Consider the following 19,070-nt stretch of genomic DNA (forward strand, 5'->3'; position numbering starts at 1 on the left):
AATTAAAAATTCTTGAGTGTCTTAAAAATTCTATATACTCCAGCACAGATTTCTTCTAATACATGTTTGGTCAAACACAGCCATTTTTACCAAATTTACCTTAAGTACCATTGTCACTTCATCATAGAGGCTAAATCAAGTCAAACAGCTTATTTATCATGACTGATTAGAATAACCTGCCATAAAAATGTTGGCAGAACTGTTCATTTTGCATCTTATTTGTTGTCCTCCAAGTTTCATCTATAATGCTTTCAGGATGATCAATCTTATCTTTCAAATGCCAAGTTCCTTTCCCCTCTATTATTTTGTGCTGTTTCCTGAAACAAGAGTGCTTGTATTCTGTGATCATCTTTCTCTGTAATCTTTTGAAAATGAACTTGTATATAAACCTGTATTGCCCTTGGCTACTATATTTCTCTGCTTGGCAAGATTGCTCGCTCAGATAGTTTATGTGCTCTTTTGGTTTCTTTGTTGTGATGACAATTTTGTATCACTTAAACTTCTCTAAAAAATAGTAACAGTTAATGTTTTTATTTTTGTCCATTTCTTGTTTTTCTGAGTTCAGAGATTATTTAAGAAGACTAAAATGATACTGCTATAAACTATAGGAAGTGCTTTTTGTGGTGAATGGCTGAACAAATTGTGGTATGTAATAGAATACTTTATGACATAAGAAATGCTGAATATGAAAAATTCAGAGATGCAGGAAAATTTATAGATCAGAACAAAGTAAGCAGAACCAAGAAAACAATCTTTTCCAACAAGAACAATATACACAATGACTACAGTAATGTAAATTGCATTCAATAAATATAACAAACAAGTAAAAATGTAGCTGGTCAAGGGTGAGAGAAAAATTTGAGGTTTGTTTTGTTGGCTTAATTTGCATAATTATTTTTGATACGAGGGAAGTTTTCAATAGGGGGAATTATGTATCAGGGAAATGGCTGTGGTATAAAAACAAAAGGCATTAATTATACTTCCTTTCAGTTGAACAATGGGAAAATTTGCCTACACTATTGGACACAATCAATGTGACCATCTTGCTACGTTGTAAGGGTCAGTAGGTAGGAGAAGAGGGATATATTTGGAAATGAAAGTGAGGTAAAAACAAATGGCATCAATAAAACAAACTTTTGGATACCAATAAAACTTTCTAAATTACATGAAATACCATCTTCTCATCTTTATCCTTTCTTCTAATTTGTTATTTACTTTGACCTTTGCTCTAATCATTTCTGACTGTACAAAGACAATTGATTCTGAAATAGCTCCCACGTTGATACCAAGTTGTTTCCTGTTAAAACAATTTCATTTTTTGTGACTTTTGTAGGTGCTCACCATATCCAGTGCCTTCTAATTCTTTTAGAAGAAAGGGTTAATGATACTCAGGAAAGAGGTATCTGAGTGGTCTACCAGCCTTTGGCCTTTTTAATTTCTTGATCTTAAACCATATTTTCCAACATGATTTTTGCCATCCTCCCCTTTTCCCACCTTCACATTGAAGTCACCAAGTATCAAGGTACACTTTGGAAGATCTTGTCAAGCTCTTCATAGACTTTCACTACTTCTTCATCCTCTAAACAGATGTTGGTACATAAGGTGCAATTATCTTCACTGTAGTCTGTTTGCTTACGTTCATCATGAGCACTGCAAGGTGAGATGACCAAATTTCCCATGAATTGATGTTTCTTGTTAACTTTGGGTATAAAATGAAACTAACTCCACCAATTCCTTTATTCACCTCCACAAGGAGAACCTAGAAACCACATTTTCATTTAATTTTAACTACTTCTGACTTTTGGTTTTGTTTATAGATAGAATGCCAATGTGGATGTGGTTCACTCCTCCAAAAAGTATTAAATCATCAGATGAAGATGAATATTAACAGTGCCGTTAAAATAATGTTTAAAGAATTGTATGAGCTTTCACACCCTCTTCCCCTTTTCCACTATTCTAACACCATTCACAGTGGAAGGTAAAGGCCATTTTATATTTTTACATATTTCTGTGTCACAACAATCAAAATAATTATCACCTAATGGTCAACTTCTACTCTTCATTCTGGTGCTGGGATAGCATGGTCTAGAGCCAAACTGTACTCAAAGCCTTAAAGCCAAATAGAACCTGCACTCCACTGGCATTGGATTTGAGACCCCATGATCTCCTCCACAACATAGTAAAGAATCAGAAGAGAGAGTAAAAACAACAAAAAAGGAATGTTAAGTAGACAAGTCCTAAAACATTACGGGGCTGGGGGGCCTTAGCTTCTATATAGCCTCTGAAGTGGTCTTCAAGGACAGCACTGGAAGCAAAGTTTCGGAGTGATGAAACCGAAAATGAGGACTGCAATAGCAGTGGATCCCCAGCCTCCAATCTTCAAATGAGTTAGTTTACCCTTTATGATACTTGTGAATACTATAGGTGACAGATGTTCATATTTGAAATTAAGTAGGGGCAGAAGAGAAAGGGGGGGAGGGTTGTTATAGAAGAAATTTCTATTCCAATATAGGTTAGATTAGATGACTGCTAAAGTGTTTTGATCCTATGAAATGTCCTATTGTAATAAAAATACTCCAACAATACTTTGGATTTTTAAAAACAGAACCTCACCTTTAATTTTAGTTTAAAAAAATTTTTATATATCAATTTGTATTACTAAGCACTGAATCAGCAAGCCATTATTCTTTTTATAACAACTACTCACTATAGTTATAGTTCATAAAGGTATTCACTTACCTGAAAGAAGAAAATTCTCAAGTTTTTCCAGGCCTATGATAATATATATATATATCTACTAAAAATGGAAACTGTTCACTAAAAGATTTTAAAACCTCAATTATTTTTCTAATACTGTTTATATTTTAATCAAAATACCTATAATTCTTAAATGTATATTTGATACAAAAAAAATTAGAATTCTTATAAGTTTTACTGGCTTAATCAACTACCCAAATTTCATACCACAAATGTTCCCATTGACCTCTGAAGTTAATTACAGCTCTGCTTCTGATAGATACACACAGAATCGGTCAAAACAATCAAAGGAAGAACTGGTACTGAGAATGAGAAAACAAAAAACCTGCAGGCAGCTTTTTCAAAACATACCTGCATATCACAATCTGCTCGAAGATTAAGCTCTTCACAGCATTCCCTGGATATCCTCAAGAAGACAAAGTCTTTTGTTTTTTCTTCAATAGCTGCTTCATAAACCTTCTCTTTGGTTCCCTGGGTCTGTATTAATTTCTCTTTAGTGATTGGTAATAAATAAACAGCATTGACTTTGGTCATGACCAGTCTTCCAGCCAAAGTGTCTTCAGATAAAGTTTCAGTGAGCTTAAAGCGACCAAAAAGCTGTCCATTCTGAGCATACTTTGCACCTCCAGAAACCCCCAGTAAGCATGAAGCTTGCTAAAATCTGCAATTGTACTTTAATGTTAAACCTAAATCAGAAAATAAAGTTAATTTAAATATTTTACACAAAAAAATTCAGGAAAATGCTGAAAGAAAGGGAATACAATGTGAATCAAATATAAACACAGCAAACATAAAACTTCATATCAATTCTACTCTGTTGAGTTTAAATATTCCATATTTTCTTTGCCTTCAATTAAGCTGGAAATACCAAACACCAAAAGAATACTTCCCTAAATGAGTAGTATTGTGAATACAGTCTCAGTTGTGACAAGAGGGAGTATGAGTACTTTACAAAAGAGTTTTATGGAATATTTTTAAATTAAATGTGATTTTTTTTTTTTAAGAAAAAGATTACATGTTGTACTTAATTTTGAATTTTAAAAGTTTGGGGGCAACTAGGTGTCACAGTGAATAAAGCACCAGCCCTGGGTTCAGGAGGACCTGAGTTCAAATCCGGCCTCAGATACTTGACATGTACTTGCTGTGTGACCCTGGGCAAGTCACTTAACCCTCACTGCCCCACCCAAAAAAATTTTTTTCAAAGAGCAGAATGTATTTAAACTTCATATATAGTAGAACAAAATGCCTAAACATTTTCTTTTGCTTTTTCTGAATATGCCTTCCATGCATACTATCTTAGGCATTCAGTAAGTGTCCATTGATGATAATGTTATAACACAGAGGATACCACAAACTTGAAAAAAATGTTATAATGCCTAACAAAAGTTCCATTTGAAAAAGAACATTCTGCATAAAATATATTTATTCCCATAATTACATTTCAAAATTATGGTCCTTCTCATTTTATGTAAATATAACACATAGCACTGGATAGAGAACAATTATTACATTACCTGTCATTCAAATTACCACATTCCTAAGTCCTAGGGATCATGAAACAAATAGTAAGTGAAAAATATTTTAAAATAACTTACTTGCTAACTTCTTTATATTGTGCTATTTCCTCAATATAAAGCAAGTCATTGTAACCGCGACTGATAATTAGTCTTTGTCAATGATTTGTCCAAACAGATTGTGTAAATAATTGATCAGCAGAGAGTGGAATATCGGTATCTAATAAGAAGGCTTTTCTCCAAATCAGTAGTTTCATTAGGCTCGAAATCTATAATAGTCTTAGAAGTGGAATCCCAGCGCTTTGCTGTCGTTAGTAGTTGTTGCCTTGCATGCATTAGGTATTCAAGATCTAAGAGAAAAGGACAACACACTTATGTATAGTTATAGCATATTATCTTTAATTCTACATCCTGCATTTTCCTTGAATTTTATTTTACATTCTCAAGACAGAATTGTTCCATTCCTACTTGACCTGCACAGTAACATTTTCACCCACTAGTCTTCTCCCCAGCCATCAAAGACTTTTACACCAATCTAACAACAAGGCAAATAAAGAAGACAGCAATCTAGGGAGACAATAGACATGCCAGAGTTATTAAAATTACAAAATTGAGAATGAATTGAGAAGTGTCCCTAAAACAGAAATCTGATATGCAAGAAACAGCTAGTGCAGCAGAACAAATTCTGCTGGCTGTAGAACATGTTTCACTTCTTGCCACAGACAGTTATCTGACCCATTATGGGAAACCCAATTGATCAAAACACAAGAACAAGTAGTAATATATTTTCTTCTTCAATTTCAAAATAAAACCATAATAAAAATGTCTGAGTTAACTTGTTTCAAATAAAATTATTCTAAAAGATAGGCCATATAAAACATTCTGATAATCCTAAACAAAATGTAATGGATATTCCTTAAATTCAAAATAACCTTATAAAGGGATATATTAGCTACAATATCATTTCTTGTTGTTTGGGAGTTTCAGTCATGTCTGACTCTTCTGGACCCCATTTGGGGTTTTCTTGGCAGAAATAGTGGAGAGATTTGCCGTTTCCCTCTCCAGCTCATTTTACACATGAGGAAACTGAGGCAAATAGAGTTAAATGACTTGCCCATGGTCACACAGCTAGTAAATGTCTGGGGCTGGATTTGAACTTGTCTTCCTGAATCGAGAACCAACACTCTGTCCAATGACTAATCAAAAGGATTTGTTCTGACATCTTCGGTGGAATTGTTTTTTGCTGTTCAGGCCCAGACTTTTGATTTCCTCAGCATGGACACCTTTTGGTGTGAAAACTGCTTGTGCTGATGATGATCAAAACTGATCACTTATAACTTATAGCTTAAGAGAGTTGCTTGGAGCACTGACTGAAAGGTTAAGTGACTTGCACAGAGTCAAAGAGCTAGTATGTGTTGGAAGTAAAATTTGCATTCTTATCTTCCTTATTCCTAAGTGGGTTCTATATCCACTTGCCATAAAAGGGAACTCATGGAAGAAATACTGTACGACATAAGGAAAGATGGCATAGTTTAAGATTTTAATATATTTATTCTAATAGTTTACCAGTCAAATAATTAGAATTTATGTATCATGAACATGGAAGAGCTCTAACTATGAAAAATACATAACTGATTAAATAATCCATAATCAAAGTTTTCTAGAATATAAGTAGTAAAAATGCGTGAAATAATAAAATGAATTATTATTTTAGAAATAGTGCTAAAATATTTAGATAAGGATCACAAGTCAATGGGATTTAGAGCCAAAAAAGACCTTAAAGATTACTGAATCCAGTATGTCACTTTGAATTCCATTTCTGACAAAATGGCTATGTGAGTATGGGCAAAAATTGCATCTCTCCAAGCCTCAGTTTCTTCATAACTTAAATGGAAGAGAAAGATATCTATAGTACCAACTTTACATGGTTGTTGTAAAACTCAAATAAGATGATATAGGAAAGCTCTGCCAATTTTAAATCACTACATAATTTTTTGCTATTATTAGTCAAGGACATACAGATAATAAAACAAAGTGAAACCCTATCTACTGTTTTTTCAACTATACATAATTATATCGTTTCTTGAAGATTCAAATTACTTTTTGAAATATTTATTTTGAACAAAAGGGGTATATCTCCAATCAAAGAAAAAGAAGCATGTTTCAGATTAAAAAGCTGTTTTAAGTTGCTGGGGTTTCTAGCTTAAATGAACATTTTTGGTATATTTAAACTTTTTTGTGTGTTTAAATATCTACATACTTATATACATTTGGATAAGTTCTAATAAATATATATTAGGAGTATACATACATGTATGTATATACACATTTATCTTATTCTCATAAGCAATTTCCATCAGCAGATAGGGTATCTTTAAATCTAAGCACTGTTCCTCTAGGGTACTCTAAGTATACTATCATATCATCAGCAAAGAATGATAGTTTTGTTTCCCCATGGTCTATCCCAATTCCTTCAATTTCTTTTTCCTTTATTATTGCTAGAGCTAGCATTTCTAGCACACTACTGAAATAGCCTTGCTTCACCCCTTACCTTACTGGGAAGGCTTCCTAGCTTATTCCCATTACAGATAAAGCTTGCTGATGGTTTTGGAAAGAGATAACTTATTTTTTACATCAATATTAATTAGGGAAATTGGTCTTTAGTTTTCTTTCTGTTTTTGTTCTTGCTGGTTTCAGTATCAGCTCCATATTTGTCTCATAAAAGGTATTTGAAAGGATTCTTGCTTATTTTTCCAAATACTTTATATGGTATTTGAAATAACTTCTTTAAATTTCTGGTAGGATTCACTTGTGGAATTTGGTGGAATTCACTAGAATTCATCTACTCCTTGTGACTTTTCCTCAGGGAGCTCAATGATCACTTGTTCAATTTCTTTTTCTAAGACAGGGTTATTTAATTATTTCTAGTTCCTCTTCTGTTTATCTGGACAATTTATGTATATTTTTAATATTCATCCATTTCACTCAGATTGATAGATTTATTGGCATATAATTGGTCAAAATAGCTCATAATATTTGCCTTATTTTCATCTTCATTGGTGGTACATTCACCCTTTTCATTTTTGATACTGGTAATCAGGCTTTCCTTTTGTAAATCATATTAAGCGGGAATTTTATCAATTTTATTGTAGGTTTTTTCCATAAAACCAGGTCCTGGACTATGGAACTAATAAATTCAATGATGTTCTCACTTTCAATTTTTATTAATCTCTCCTTTGATTTTCAAAATTTCCAATTTGATAATGATTTTTAATTTGTTTTTTTTCTAGTTTTCTTAGTTGTATACCAAATTAATTAATCTGCTTTTTCTCTATTTTATTGATGTACTGTTTAGAGGTATAAATTTTCCCCTAAATACTGCTTTGGCTGTATCCCATAAATTTTGTATGTTGCCTCATTATTGTCATTCTCTTTAATGGAATTGATGATTATTTCTATGATCTTTGACTCACTAATTATTTAAGATTAGATTATTTATGGGGCAGCTAGGTGGCGCAGTGGATAGAGCATTGGCCCTGGAGTCAGGAGTACCTGAGTTCAGATCCAGCCTCAGACACTTAACACTTACTAGCTGTGTGACCTTGGGCAAGTCACTTAACCCCAATTGCCTCACTAAAAAAAAAAAGATTAGATTATTTAGTGTCCAATTAATTTTTTATCTCTCTTTCCTTAGCCATTTATTGAGTGTAATTTTCATTATATTATCATCTCAAAATGATGCATTAATATTTATGCTTTACTGCACTTGGTTATGAGGTTTTTAGCACAAATGCATGGTCAATTTTTGTGAAGGGGCCATGTCCCACTGAAAAAAAAGGTATATTCATTACTATTCCCATTCATTTTTCTCCAGAGGTCTAGCAATTTTTCTAAAATTTTTTGGTTAGATTTATCTAGTTCTGAGAAAGGAAAGTTGAGGTCCTCCAATAATATAATTTTACTATCTATATTCTACTGTAACTTATTTAATTTTTTCTTTAAAATTTAGATGCTATGCCATTTGATAAATATCTATTTAATATTGATATTACTTCATTGTCTATGGTACCTTTTATCAAAATTTATTTTCCCTATTTATCTCTTCTAATTAGATCTATCTTTGCTTTGTCTGAGATCATAATTGCTACCCCTACTTCTATACTTCATCTGAAACATAATAGATTATGCTCCAGACCCTTATTTTTATGCTCCGTGTATGTCTCTGCTTCAAGTGTGTTGCTTGTAAACAACATATTGTAGAATTCCGGTTTTTAATCCACTTTGCTATCTGTTTTCCACTTTTCCAGTGGGAAATAGGCCATAGCAACTAAAAATTGTAGTTTTTTGGCCATCTATGAACACGTCTAACTTTAGTAATAAATTAATAAATAATCTTTGTCTGATGACCAACACATTGACCCACTACTGGAGCTAAAGGATGACATCCACATTAAAACCCTAAAACATAATGAAGTTGTAAATAAAACGAAAGGACAGCCACTAAAGTATTCATACCCTACATCAGGGAGACAGTCCAACAGAAAGAAAAGAGGACAGACTCTGACATCAGAAGATATGGGTTCAAATTCTGCCTCTGTTCCTTACAACCCACATGGCCTTTGACAAGTCATTTAACCTCCCTGGAACTCCATTTCCTCAACTACGTCAAATATGGGGTTTGAAACAAGCTGCCCTCTTAGATCTCTTCCAGCTCTAGATTTATGATCCCATGATCTCATGGTCCTATATCCCAAGAAAAAGAGAAAAAAAGGTATCCTATATAGCAAAATATCCAGAGCTGCACTTTTTGTCACAGACCTGGGAACAAACGGAGCATAAGTGTTCATTGATTGGGGGAATGCTTAAAGTGTATGTGAATGTAACTGAATAACAATATATTGTAAAAAAAAAAAAAAAGGCAAATATAAAGAATTCAGAGAAGCTAGGAATAATTTATATGAAATTTATAGAATAAGATTAGCAAAATCAGGAGAGCAATACCTCTGCTGACTCTGATAACAAAGAAAAATAACAGTAAAAGGCAGCCAAACGCTTTTTAGTAAAAATGATTTTTTTTTTGGTGAGGCAATTGGGGTTAAGTGCCTTGCCCAGGGTCACACAGCTAGTAAGTGCCAAATGTCTGAGGCCGGATTTGAACGCAGGTCCTCCTGACTCCAGGGCCCGTGCTCTATCCACTGTGCCACCTAGCTGCCCCAAAAATGATTATTTCTGATCCAAGAGAACATAGATGAAAAACACGTTCCTCCTCATTGTAGATAAGAACAAAGGATTACACATTTAGAGCTTCTAAGCCTGACCCTTTCATTTTATAATCAAGAAGATGAGGCACAGAGAGGTTAAGTGAAATAACTAGGGACATATAACTAATAAGTATCCAAAGAGGATCTGAACCTATGTCTTTTTCATTCCAAGCCTACTGTCCAATATACTATAAAGGCTGCCTTTCCATATGTGAGAAAATAATGGGTTTGGGGATGCCCAGAGGCCCTGCTCAAGAGGATAATACTGAGATTGATTGGATTTGTAGGGGCCAAATTTTAACTGGGGAATGTTAATTAGGCGGCTTGCCGTAATACTGGGGTAAGGAAGGAGATTAACGGCCTATTTCAAAAAACAAAACAGGGTTTATTAACAGGAACAAATTTGGGGGCAGCTAGATGGTGAAGTGGTTAAAGCACCAGCCCTGGATTCAGAAGTACCAGAGTTCAAATCCAGCCTCAGACACTTGACACTTACTAGCTGTGTGACCCCGGGTAAGTCACTTAACCCCCATTGCCTGCCCCCCGCCCCAAAAAAACCAGGAACAAATTTAAAACACAAGATTAGTAGAACTAGGGACAAGGGAAAAAGGGAATAGGGGAAGGAAAATAACACAACCTGAAATCACACCAACTGGACTCAGCTGAGCTGTGTCCAACTCTCTCCCTCACACCTGCCGGAATGAGCTGACTCCTCCCTTCTCTCTATCCCAAGAAGCCCCTCTTCCACAGGAAACTGGGTCCACATACACATAGCCCCAAGCTAACTGGCTGGGAACCCTGATTGACAGAATCAACAGGTGGCTGTACAAACACCAGCTGCCCCAGTTTCTGGATACCAGGGTCACCTGACTGCCCTCACTGGGCTTCTAATCATTATAATTTGGCCAGGCCCACATAGGCATCAGTGCCAGGTGATGATGAGAGCTGCAGCGCCATGGATGGAGCACCTTGCCAAAGCGGAGGAGGCAGCACCTGAGGGCAGCCGGGGTGCGTGCCAGGGCTTTTAATTTTAGCCAAAGACAGGTTAAGAGAAACCTCAAATCACAATTAATTCTTTACAGATTGACTTTGCTGATTAACTCACTTGAAGTTGACTTGATTGAAACCATGCCTACCTGTGGGCCTGACCCTCAGAGGGTATGTTCTCTGAGCTCTAACCTCATGGTTAGAGTCCATGACTGTTCATGGACTGCCCTCAGGTCCAGTGAACCAATGGATTTTGGTGATTCTGGACAATTAGCTTAGAGCAATATATAGGGACTGATTCTGATCTGGACCTGTAGGAAGCTTCCCCTCACAGAGGCATAAGGACTTCCTCTTTTTGGCCTGAGACTCCTAGGTGGCGGTGCCTTTTTCTCTCTCCTCCTCTATCCTAACTAGGCCTTCTTAACTTTCTGAGCCAGTTCTTCTCTTTTTACTAATACTTGGTATGCTTTAATAAATGCTTAATGCCCAAAACTAGTGCTAAAGCTTCTAATTTATTACTAACAAATATATTAGAAACCCCAGTTAATTTTCCCCAAATTTGGGACAGAAATAAGGCGACCACATATAGTTTTTCTTGCCACACATAGATGAGAAGAAACTACCAGTGAAGTATGTTGTCAGTGCTACCAAATACAACTACTGTAACCACTGGTTTTGCTTAACTGATTTTCTTGGGGGCAGCTAAATGGCATAGTGAATAAAGCACCAGCCCTGGATTCAGGAAGACCTGAGTTCAAATCCAGCCTCAGACACTTTACACTTACTAGCTGTGTGACCCTAGGCAAGTCACTTAACCCTCAGTGCCCTGCAAAAAAAAAAAAAAAAAAAAAAAAAGAACTGATTTTCTTTGTTATAAGACAGGGTACAATTAATGGAAAGGAGGTGATAGAGAAGGAAGAAGTCTAAATCAGGAAATAATTGTTTTAGGAATAAAAGAAATTTAAATTTAAGTGAGCAGAACCAGAAAAAAGAATATACACAATGACTACAAAAATGTAAATGGAGAGGGCAGCTAGGTGGTGCAGTGGATAAAGCACCAGCCCTGGATTCAGGAGTACCTGAGTTCAAATCCAGCCTCAGACAGTTGACACTTACTAGCTGTGTGACCCTGGGCAAGTCACTTAACCCTCATTGCTCAGCCCCCCCCCCCCAAATCTTATAAAAACAAATGTTGAAAACTAACTTTACATGTAACTGAAAAATAATAACATATGTTTATGATTTAAAAAAAAAAACAAAGTCCACAGTCTAATGAGGGAGATAGCATGCAAACAACCACAAACAAACTCAACATATACAAGACAAACTAGGGATAATCAGCAGAAGGATCGAACTAAAAGAGGGGAAAAACTTCCTGTAGAAGATGAGACTTTAGCTGAAACTTGAAGAAAGCCAAGGAAGCCGGATAAAGGAGGAGAGAATTCTAAGTATGGGAGACAGCCAGTAAAAATGTTCAGAATCAGGAGATGGGGTATCTTGTGCAAAAAAACAGCAATAAGATCAGTGTCACTGAGTCTCAGAATACATTGGAGGAAATATGGTATAAAAAGACTGGAGAAGAATGGGCCAGATTGAGAAGGACTTTAAAAGATACAGGATTTTATAGTTGATATTAAAAGTGATAGGAAGCCATGGGCATTTATAAAATAGAGGGGTGTGTGTGTGTGTGTGTGTGTGTGTGTGTGTGTGTGTGTGTGTGTGTGTGAGAGAGAGAGACAGACAGACAGACAGACAGACAGACAAGGTAAGATCTGAACATTAGGATCATTCAGCAGCTGAATGATGGCTGGTTTGAAAGTGCAAAGAGATTTAAGGCAGGAAGACCAACAAGAGGCTGCTGCAATAGTCCAGGCATAAGTGAAGAGGGCCTAGACTAGGGCAGTGGCAATATCCTAAGAGAGAAGAGGGCATATGGAAGAGATAATATTACAAAAGCAGAATTGGCAGGAGGTGGTAACAGATTGAAAATGGGAGATAAGAGTGAAGAGTCGAGGATGCCTATGTTATAAGACTGTGTGACTGGAAAGATGATAGTACCCTTGACTAGGCTGGGGAATCGGGAGAAGGTTTGAGGGAAAAGTTAAGGAGGTTAGTTTTGGACATATTGTGTTTAAGATGTCTACACGTGCATCACTGTTTCTAAAAGAAAATGTTTTCAAACAACAAACTTGAAAACTTTTGGAACATAAACCATTTGTAAATCTGATATTTTTCTTCATAGATATGTCTAAGATATAAGTTGACATTTGAACTTTAATCGCTGACAGAAATATAAACTATTAAGTACATGTGAGCACACTACAAATTAAAATGCCTAAGCTAGGAGGGAGGCGGAGCCAAGATGTTGGAGGAAAGACATTAAGCTCACAGGGCTCCTGATACAATAACCCCAAAAACAGCAATAAAAGAAACCTTGGGGCAGAAAAACACACAAAAATACGGGCTGAGAGTGTTCTCCAACTATAGATAAATTTCAAGTGGCTGTGCTGGACCACGAATAAAGCCTAACCCCACAATCAGGCCGACACACCAGACATCCACCAGAGGAATTTGCCCCAGTGCCTCTGAATTGGCTGCAGCACCAGCGTCTTCTGGAACCGAGCGCATGGTCAGACTGAATGGCTGGCCTGGTGGGGCTAAGTGCAGGAGTACCAGTGGATTGGGGGGAAGGATTCAACTGTCCCACCCCAGCGGGCAACCAGGAAGAAATCCTGAGCGGTGGGAGACCCAGGTTGGGGAGGGGAGCAGGGGAGCACTCTCAGAACCACACCATAGAAAGCTTTGCTGATTGGTTTCTTAGTAAATAGGACTGAGGTTATCTCCGGACCTGAGAATAGGCCAGGTGAGATTAAAGCCACGCCCCCCCCCCAAAACACCTGGGACCCTCTGAAGCTGAGAACAGAAGTGGAGCCGAGAAGCAGCCCCCCCCAGGGGGTCTGATGGGGGCGGCTAGGTGGCACAGTGGATAAAGCACCGGCCCTGGATTCAGGAGGACCTGAGTTCAAATCCAGCCTCAGACACTTAACACTTACTAGCTGTGTGACCCTAGTAAGTCACTTAACCCCCATTGCCCCGCAAAATAAAAAACAAAAAAAACAAACAAACAAAAAACTATCTGATGAAAATAACTGCCTAAGAATTAGGATTGAACAAATGGAAGTTAGTGACTTTATGAGAAACCAAGACACAGTAAAGCAAATCCAATTGAATGAAAAAATAGAGGGCAGTGTGAAATATCTTCTTGGAAAAACAGCTGACCTGGAAAATAAATCTAGGAGAGATCATTTGAAAATCATTGGACTACCTGAAAACAAAAGCTTAGACACCATCCTCCAAGAGATTGTGAGGGAAAATTGCCCTGATATTCTAGAAGCAGAAGCTAAAATAGACATTGAAAGAATCCACAGATCACCTCCTGAAAGAGATCCCAAAAGGAAAACCTCCAGGAATATTAGAGTAAAATTCCAGAACTCCCAGGTCAAGGAGAAAATACTGCAAGCAGCTAGAAAAAAGGAATTCAAATACTGTGGAGCTCCATTAAGGATAAAGCAAGATCTAGCAGCTTCTACATTAAAGGACCGAATGGAATATGGGCATGGAATATGATATTCCAGAGAGCAAAGGAACTGGGACTTCAGCCAAAAATCACATACCCAGCAAAACTGAGTATAATTTTTCAGAGGCAAAAATGGGATTTCAATGAGAAAGAGGTCTTTCAAGCATTTGTGATGAAAAGACCTGAACTGAATAGAAAATTTGACTTTCAGATACAAGATCCTGGAGAAGTATAAAAAGGTAAACAGGAAAAAGACTTCATGAGGGATATTAAAAGATCAAACTGTTTACATTCCTCCATGGGAAGATAATACTTTGAAATCATAAGAACTATCTCAATAAGAAATTCAGGGGCAGCTGGGTGGTGCAGTGGATGGAGTGCCGGCCCTGGACTCAGGAGAAACCGAGTTCAAGTGTGACCTTGGACATTTGACAATTGATGGCTGTGTGACCCTGGGCAAGTCGCTTGGCCCCAGTTGCCTCACCAAAAAACAAAAACAAAAATTCTTCACAAGAAATTCACAGAAGACAGGGCTGAACTGAATATGAAAGGATGATATCTGTAAAGCATTTATGTTTTGTTCTTTGTAGGGCAGATGGTGAGGGGTGTCTTATGTCTGGGGCTGGATTTGAGCTTGGGGGGCCTCCTGGGTCCAGGGCTGGTGCTTTGTCCACTGTGCCACCTAGCTAATCCATGATGACATCATTAAAATAGGGTTGAGGTGTAGGAGGAATAAACTGGGGGAGGGAGAAGGAGAGAGATGGTCTGGGGAGAGGTATTTCACATGAAGGAAACAAGAAGAAAGCTTATGGAGGAGAGTAGAAGAGGGGGTGGGAGTTGAGGAGTGAATGAACCTTAATATCATCAGAATTGGCTCAAAGAAGGACTAACATACATACTCAAGTAGGTATAGTAATATACTTTTGACGGGGGGGGGGGGGGGGGGGGGGGGAGAAGGGAAGGAGGAAAGGGCAGATTGGGGGAGAGAGCAGTAAAAAGCAAAACACTTTCAAGGAAGATGAAGATGTTCTGCATTACTGCACCAGTATGACATACTGACTTGCTTAATCTCATAGGGAGGGTTGAGGAGGGAGGGAGGAAGAAAAATTTAGAACAAGAATTAGCTCAGGGGACCCTGATCTCTTTGGATTGGGCTCATGGAAGGAATAGCTTTCATACCCAATTGGGAGGAGCAATCTATTTAACCCTGCAGGAAAATAGGAGGGGAAGAAGACAAGGAAGGAAGGGTGAAAAAAGGGAGTGCAGAGTGAGGGAGAGGATAGTCAGAAGTAAGGCACCTCTGAGGAGGAATAGGTGAAAAGAAGATAGAGTAAATGTCATGGGAAGGGAGTGGGATGGAGGGAAATAGTTATGATGATTGATTATAATGGCAAAATGTATGGTACCTACTTTGCTGAGCTTTTGTGAAGAAACTTCTCTGTCAAGCTCAAGGTACTATATAGAGGTTGTGATGAATAGGATGCTATTGGGGAAAACCTGGAGAGACCTACATGAGCTGAAGCAGAGTGAAATGTACTGTATACAAAATAACAGCAATAGTGGGGGATGATCTGCTGGGAAGCATGTGGTTGTTTTCAGCAAGGCAATGATCTAATGTCACCCTGAGGGACTTATGAAGATTGCAGCCCATCTGCAGAGAAAGAACTGATAGTATCTGAAAACAGATGGAAACACATTTTTAAAAATTTTTTTCATTTCCTCTTTGACAATTCCTTAATCTGAAGTTTGGGGGGTTTTTGACTGTTTTCTCTCACAACTAGCTAATTTGGGAATTTTTCCATGACTACTCATGTATAATTTATTTTGAATTGATTGAGTTCTTGGGGGTGGGAATGGAGGGGGGAAGAGAAGTTGGAACACAAAGTTTTTTAAAAATTGATGTTAAAATTTTGTTTTTACATATATTTTGGAAAATAAAATTCTATTCAGAATAAAAAATTAAAAACAAAAACAAAAACAAAAAATAAATAAACAAACAAACAAACAAATAAATAAATAAAATGCCTAAGCTAGCTGGGAATATGAAAATTCAACAAAGTAATTTACCCTTATTTTCAGGGGCCTGACACCTAGAATTCTTTTCCTAGAACACAGAACTGATCCTGTAAATTTAAAAAAAAAAAAAAACTCAGTTTGTTGGATTTGAACCCCCTTTTTATTAGGTACTGCCTCCTTGACTTAGCAAGACTAAGGAATTGTTCATTGGGATTCCTTCAGTGCACATGCATCCAAATCAAGGATTTCAAAAATTAGTAATATTAAAACCACACTGGAAGGCCTGGTTACTTAAAATAAATACAAATGTTTTAAGTTCCTATTGTTCCTGGCGCATCTCCTTTTCATCTTCAAAATAATTTATAATTAATTATCTCAGAATGACAAAAACTTTTAAAATGTTTATCCTTTCATTAAAATTTCTAATGTTTAAGTCAATCATTAAATGAATATCAAAATGTTCTTAACTGTATTCAAGATATATCAGTAAGTGATAAAACATTCAGAGAACTGATCCAGATCAATCCTTCATGCCACAAATCAATAACCCCTCCCAATACTTTAATTCATCGTTGTCACTGGCCATTCTACCTTGAACTTTGTGTATTTATGCCCCCCCGCAATGTATAAAGCCTCTCCAAAAAATCCACTTTATAAAACACGCTAAATTTAATTTAAATATTCAATACAATACAGGTATCAAAATAAATTTGATTTATACAAATCCTATACCAAAAAACAAAATCTCTTTTTAGACTCTATCTGGCACAGGGAATAGCATCTATTACACAGCATTTTTCACTAACAATTTGTTTTATCTATATCAGCAAAAACTGTTGATATGAATTGTCATCCACAACATGGAATTTCTCCAGTTACATAAAATTGGACAAAATAAACTACCATTTTAATGAATACAGTTAGTCATAATAGTTGAAATAATGATTATAATAATTCTTATATTTAAAAGTTAATAGAGGGGCGGCTAGGTGGCGCAGTGGATAAAGAACCGGCCTTGGATTCAGGAGTACCTGAGTTCAAATCCGGCCTCAGACACTTGACTTACTAGCTGTGTGACCCTGGGCAAGTCACTTAACCCCCATTGCCCAGCCAAAAAAAAAAAAAGTTAATAGATAACATAACGTAATCCTCTATTCACAAAAGCCTTGGAATTGTCAAAGAAAGACAAGCAAAAGGACTCCTTGAATCAAGAGAACAAGGTACAAAATGTACCTTATTAATTCTACCATATTAGGCCTATTTATTATGTAACAAATGCTTCAATTAATTTGGAATCCTTAATCTCTACTATCACCTATTTATATAGCATTTGGAGACCAAGACATTTCTTTTAATAGAACTACTAAAGGTCTCCTAACAGAGAAAAAAAATTCTAAATATTACCTTCTGTAGAAGCAGCATCAATCATTACTCTTTGCATGAGCACTGGTTCCAATCCAAAGTCGAAAACTATGGTTTGGCGAAAAGTTCCAAATATCTCCGTGTTAAATGCTATCCCAACTTTATACACATAATGATCTAATCCATTTTGAACCATCTTCCCTCCTATCCATTCTTGACAGTTTTCTGGGACTTCCTGCGATACTTGAGTAGTACTATCTCCAGCAGATATTCCAATGATACTAAAATGAGGACGATGAGCATCATAAAGCAATGCTACTCGATACAGCATTCTTGCAGGCTACAAAAAAGTTAACAATTCATTGAGTACAAATCCAATTTTAAATCAGAATTTAAGTTATTTCCACAGAAAGCTTTACTTTTCCCATATCTATAAAATGTGTTAAAACTATAAATTTTACAAATAACCTATTTAAGTAAAATTAGAATGATAAAAGTAACCACTAAAAAGTGATCACTTTGTGGCATATTGCTCGGACCTTTTATTGTTACCCCTGGTAATACTCCAGTCACCTGTTCTTCAGGTCGTCCATCTTTCTCCCTATCCTCTTTCCAACAACAGAGTCTACAATACATCACAGAGTCATTTCTGACCAGTGAAGGAGATTGCACAGCCAAGGCTCAAGTACTAAAAACTCTCAGGTATGGTATGAGACCATGTAGTAGAATAAGATCCACTAAGTAATAACACAAAACTGCTTCAATCTGTATGTTCAAAGAAACTTTTTGCTCTTCCTCAATTTTAACCCTAAATATTATCACCTAAGAACACAAACACTGCAGCAATTATCTCTCATGTACCACATACTCATTATGATGTACCTTGTTAACACCATGACAGAATTTAATGGGACAATGATCTCACCAACTATAAAAACAAATTTCAAATTGTTTCATGCTCCACAGTGGCCAATTTAACAATTCTCAGGATAGATCTTAGGTCATAATAAACAATAAAACCCTCTAATGTACTAACTTTAAGAAGAGATACATTAAATAATGTATTAGAAAATTTCCCTACCCTCTGCAAAAAATATAAATATAAAACGTATACAGCTATTGCCTCAAAGCCTAACAAAAGGATTTAAGCTAATATAAAGTGTGTAAAACATAAGCATTTCCACTAAAAAATTAATGATCTTTTAACAAAAATTTAAATAACCAATATACTTATCAATGTTAATTTGTTTTAAAGCACCACCAAAAACCATACCTTACAGGTGAGAGCAAATGTCCATGTCTGATGAGACTTTTTGGTGGTGACAGTAAGAGATAGTTCTGGATTATGCTCCACCCACACTCCTTCTACACATTCACTAAGCTGAAATTAAAAAGAAATTAATTAATGTTATATATCCACTATCAAAAATAGTCAAAGCTAGTGAATTTATTTCAACACTAAAACTGGTACATGTTGTGGAAGAATTAGTAAAGAAATTCTGTGCTCTAGGATCATTCTGTTTTTATCATAGAAATAGAATGCAATAAGCCAAAGTACATGAAAAACATTAAGAAAAAGTTGAAAATGTATATATA

General features: G+C 36.2%; 1 protein-coding gene across 1 annotated transcript in view; it reads right to left on the bottom strand.

The window, feature by feature from the left end:
• HELZ (helicase with zinc finger) overlaps positions 1-19,070 on the bottom strand; it is a 272,879-nt gene that overhangs the window by 151,770 nt on the left and 102,039 nt on the right. The window contains 8 exon segments of the mRNA XM_044001827.1: positions 3,109-3,393; positions 3,395-3,443; positions 4,353-4,402; positions 4,404-4,447; positions 4,450-4,483; positions 4,485-4,621; positions 17,517-17,814; positions 18,748-18,855. Coding sequence (XP_043857762.1) covers positions 3,109-3,393; positions 3,395-3,443; positions 4,353-4,402; positions 4,404-4,447; positions 4,450-4,483; positions 4,485-4,621; positions 17,517-17,814; positions 18,748-18,855 — 1,005 coding nt within the window.

Source organism: Dromiciops gliroides, chromosome 4 (genome assembly GCF_019393635.1).
Source record: "Dromiciops gliroides isolate mDroGli1 chromosome 4, mDroGli1.pri, whole genome shotgun sequence".
NCBI lineage: Eukaryota > Metazoa > Chordata > Mammalia > Microbiotheria > Microbiotheriidae > Dromiciops > Dromiciops gliroides.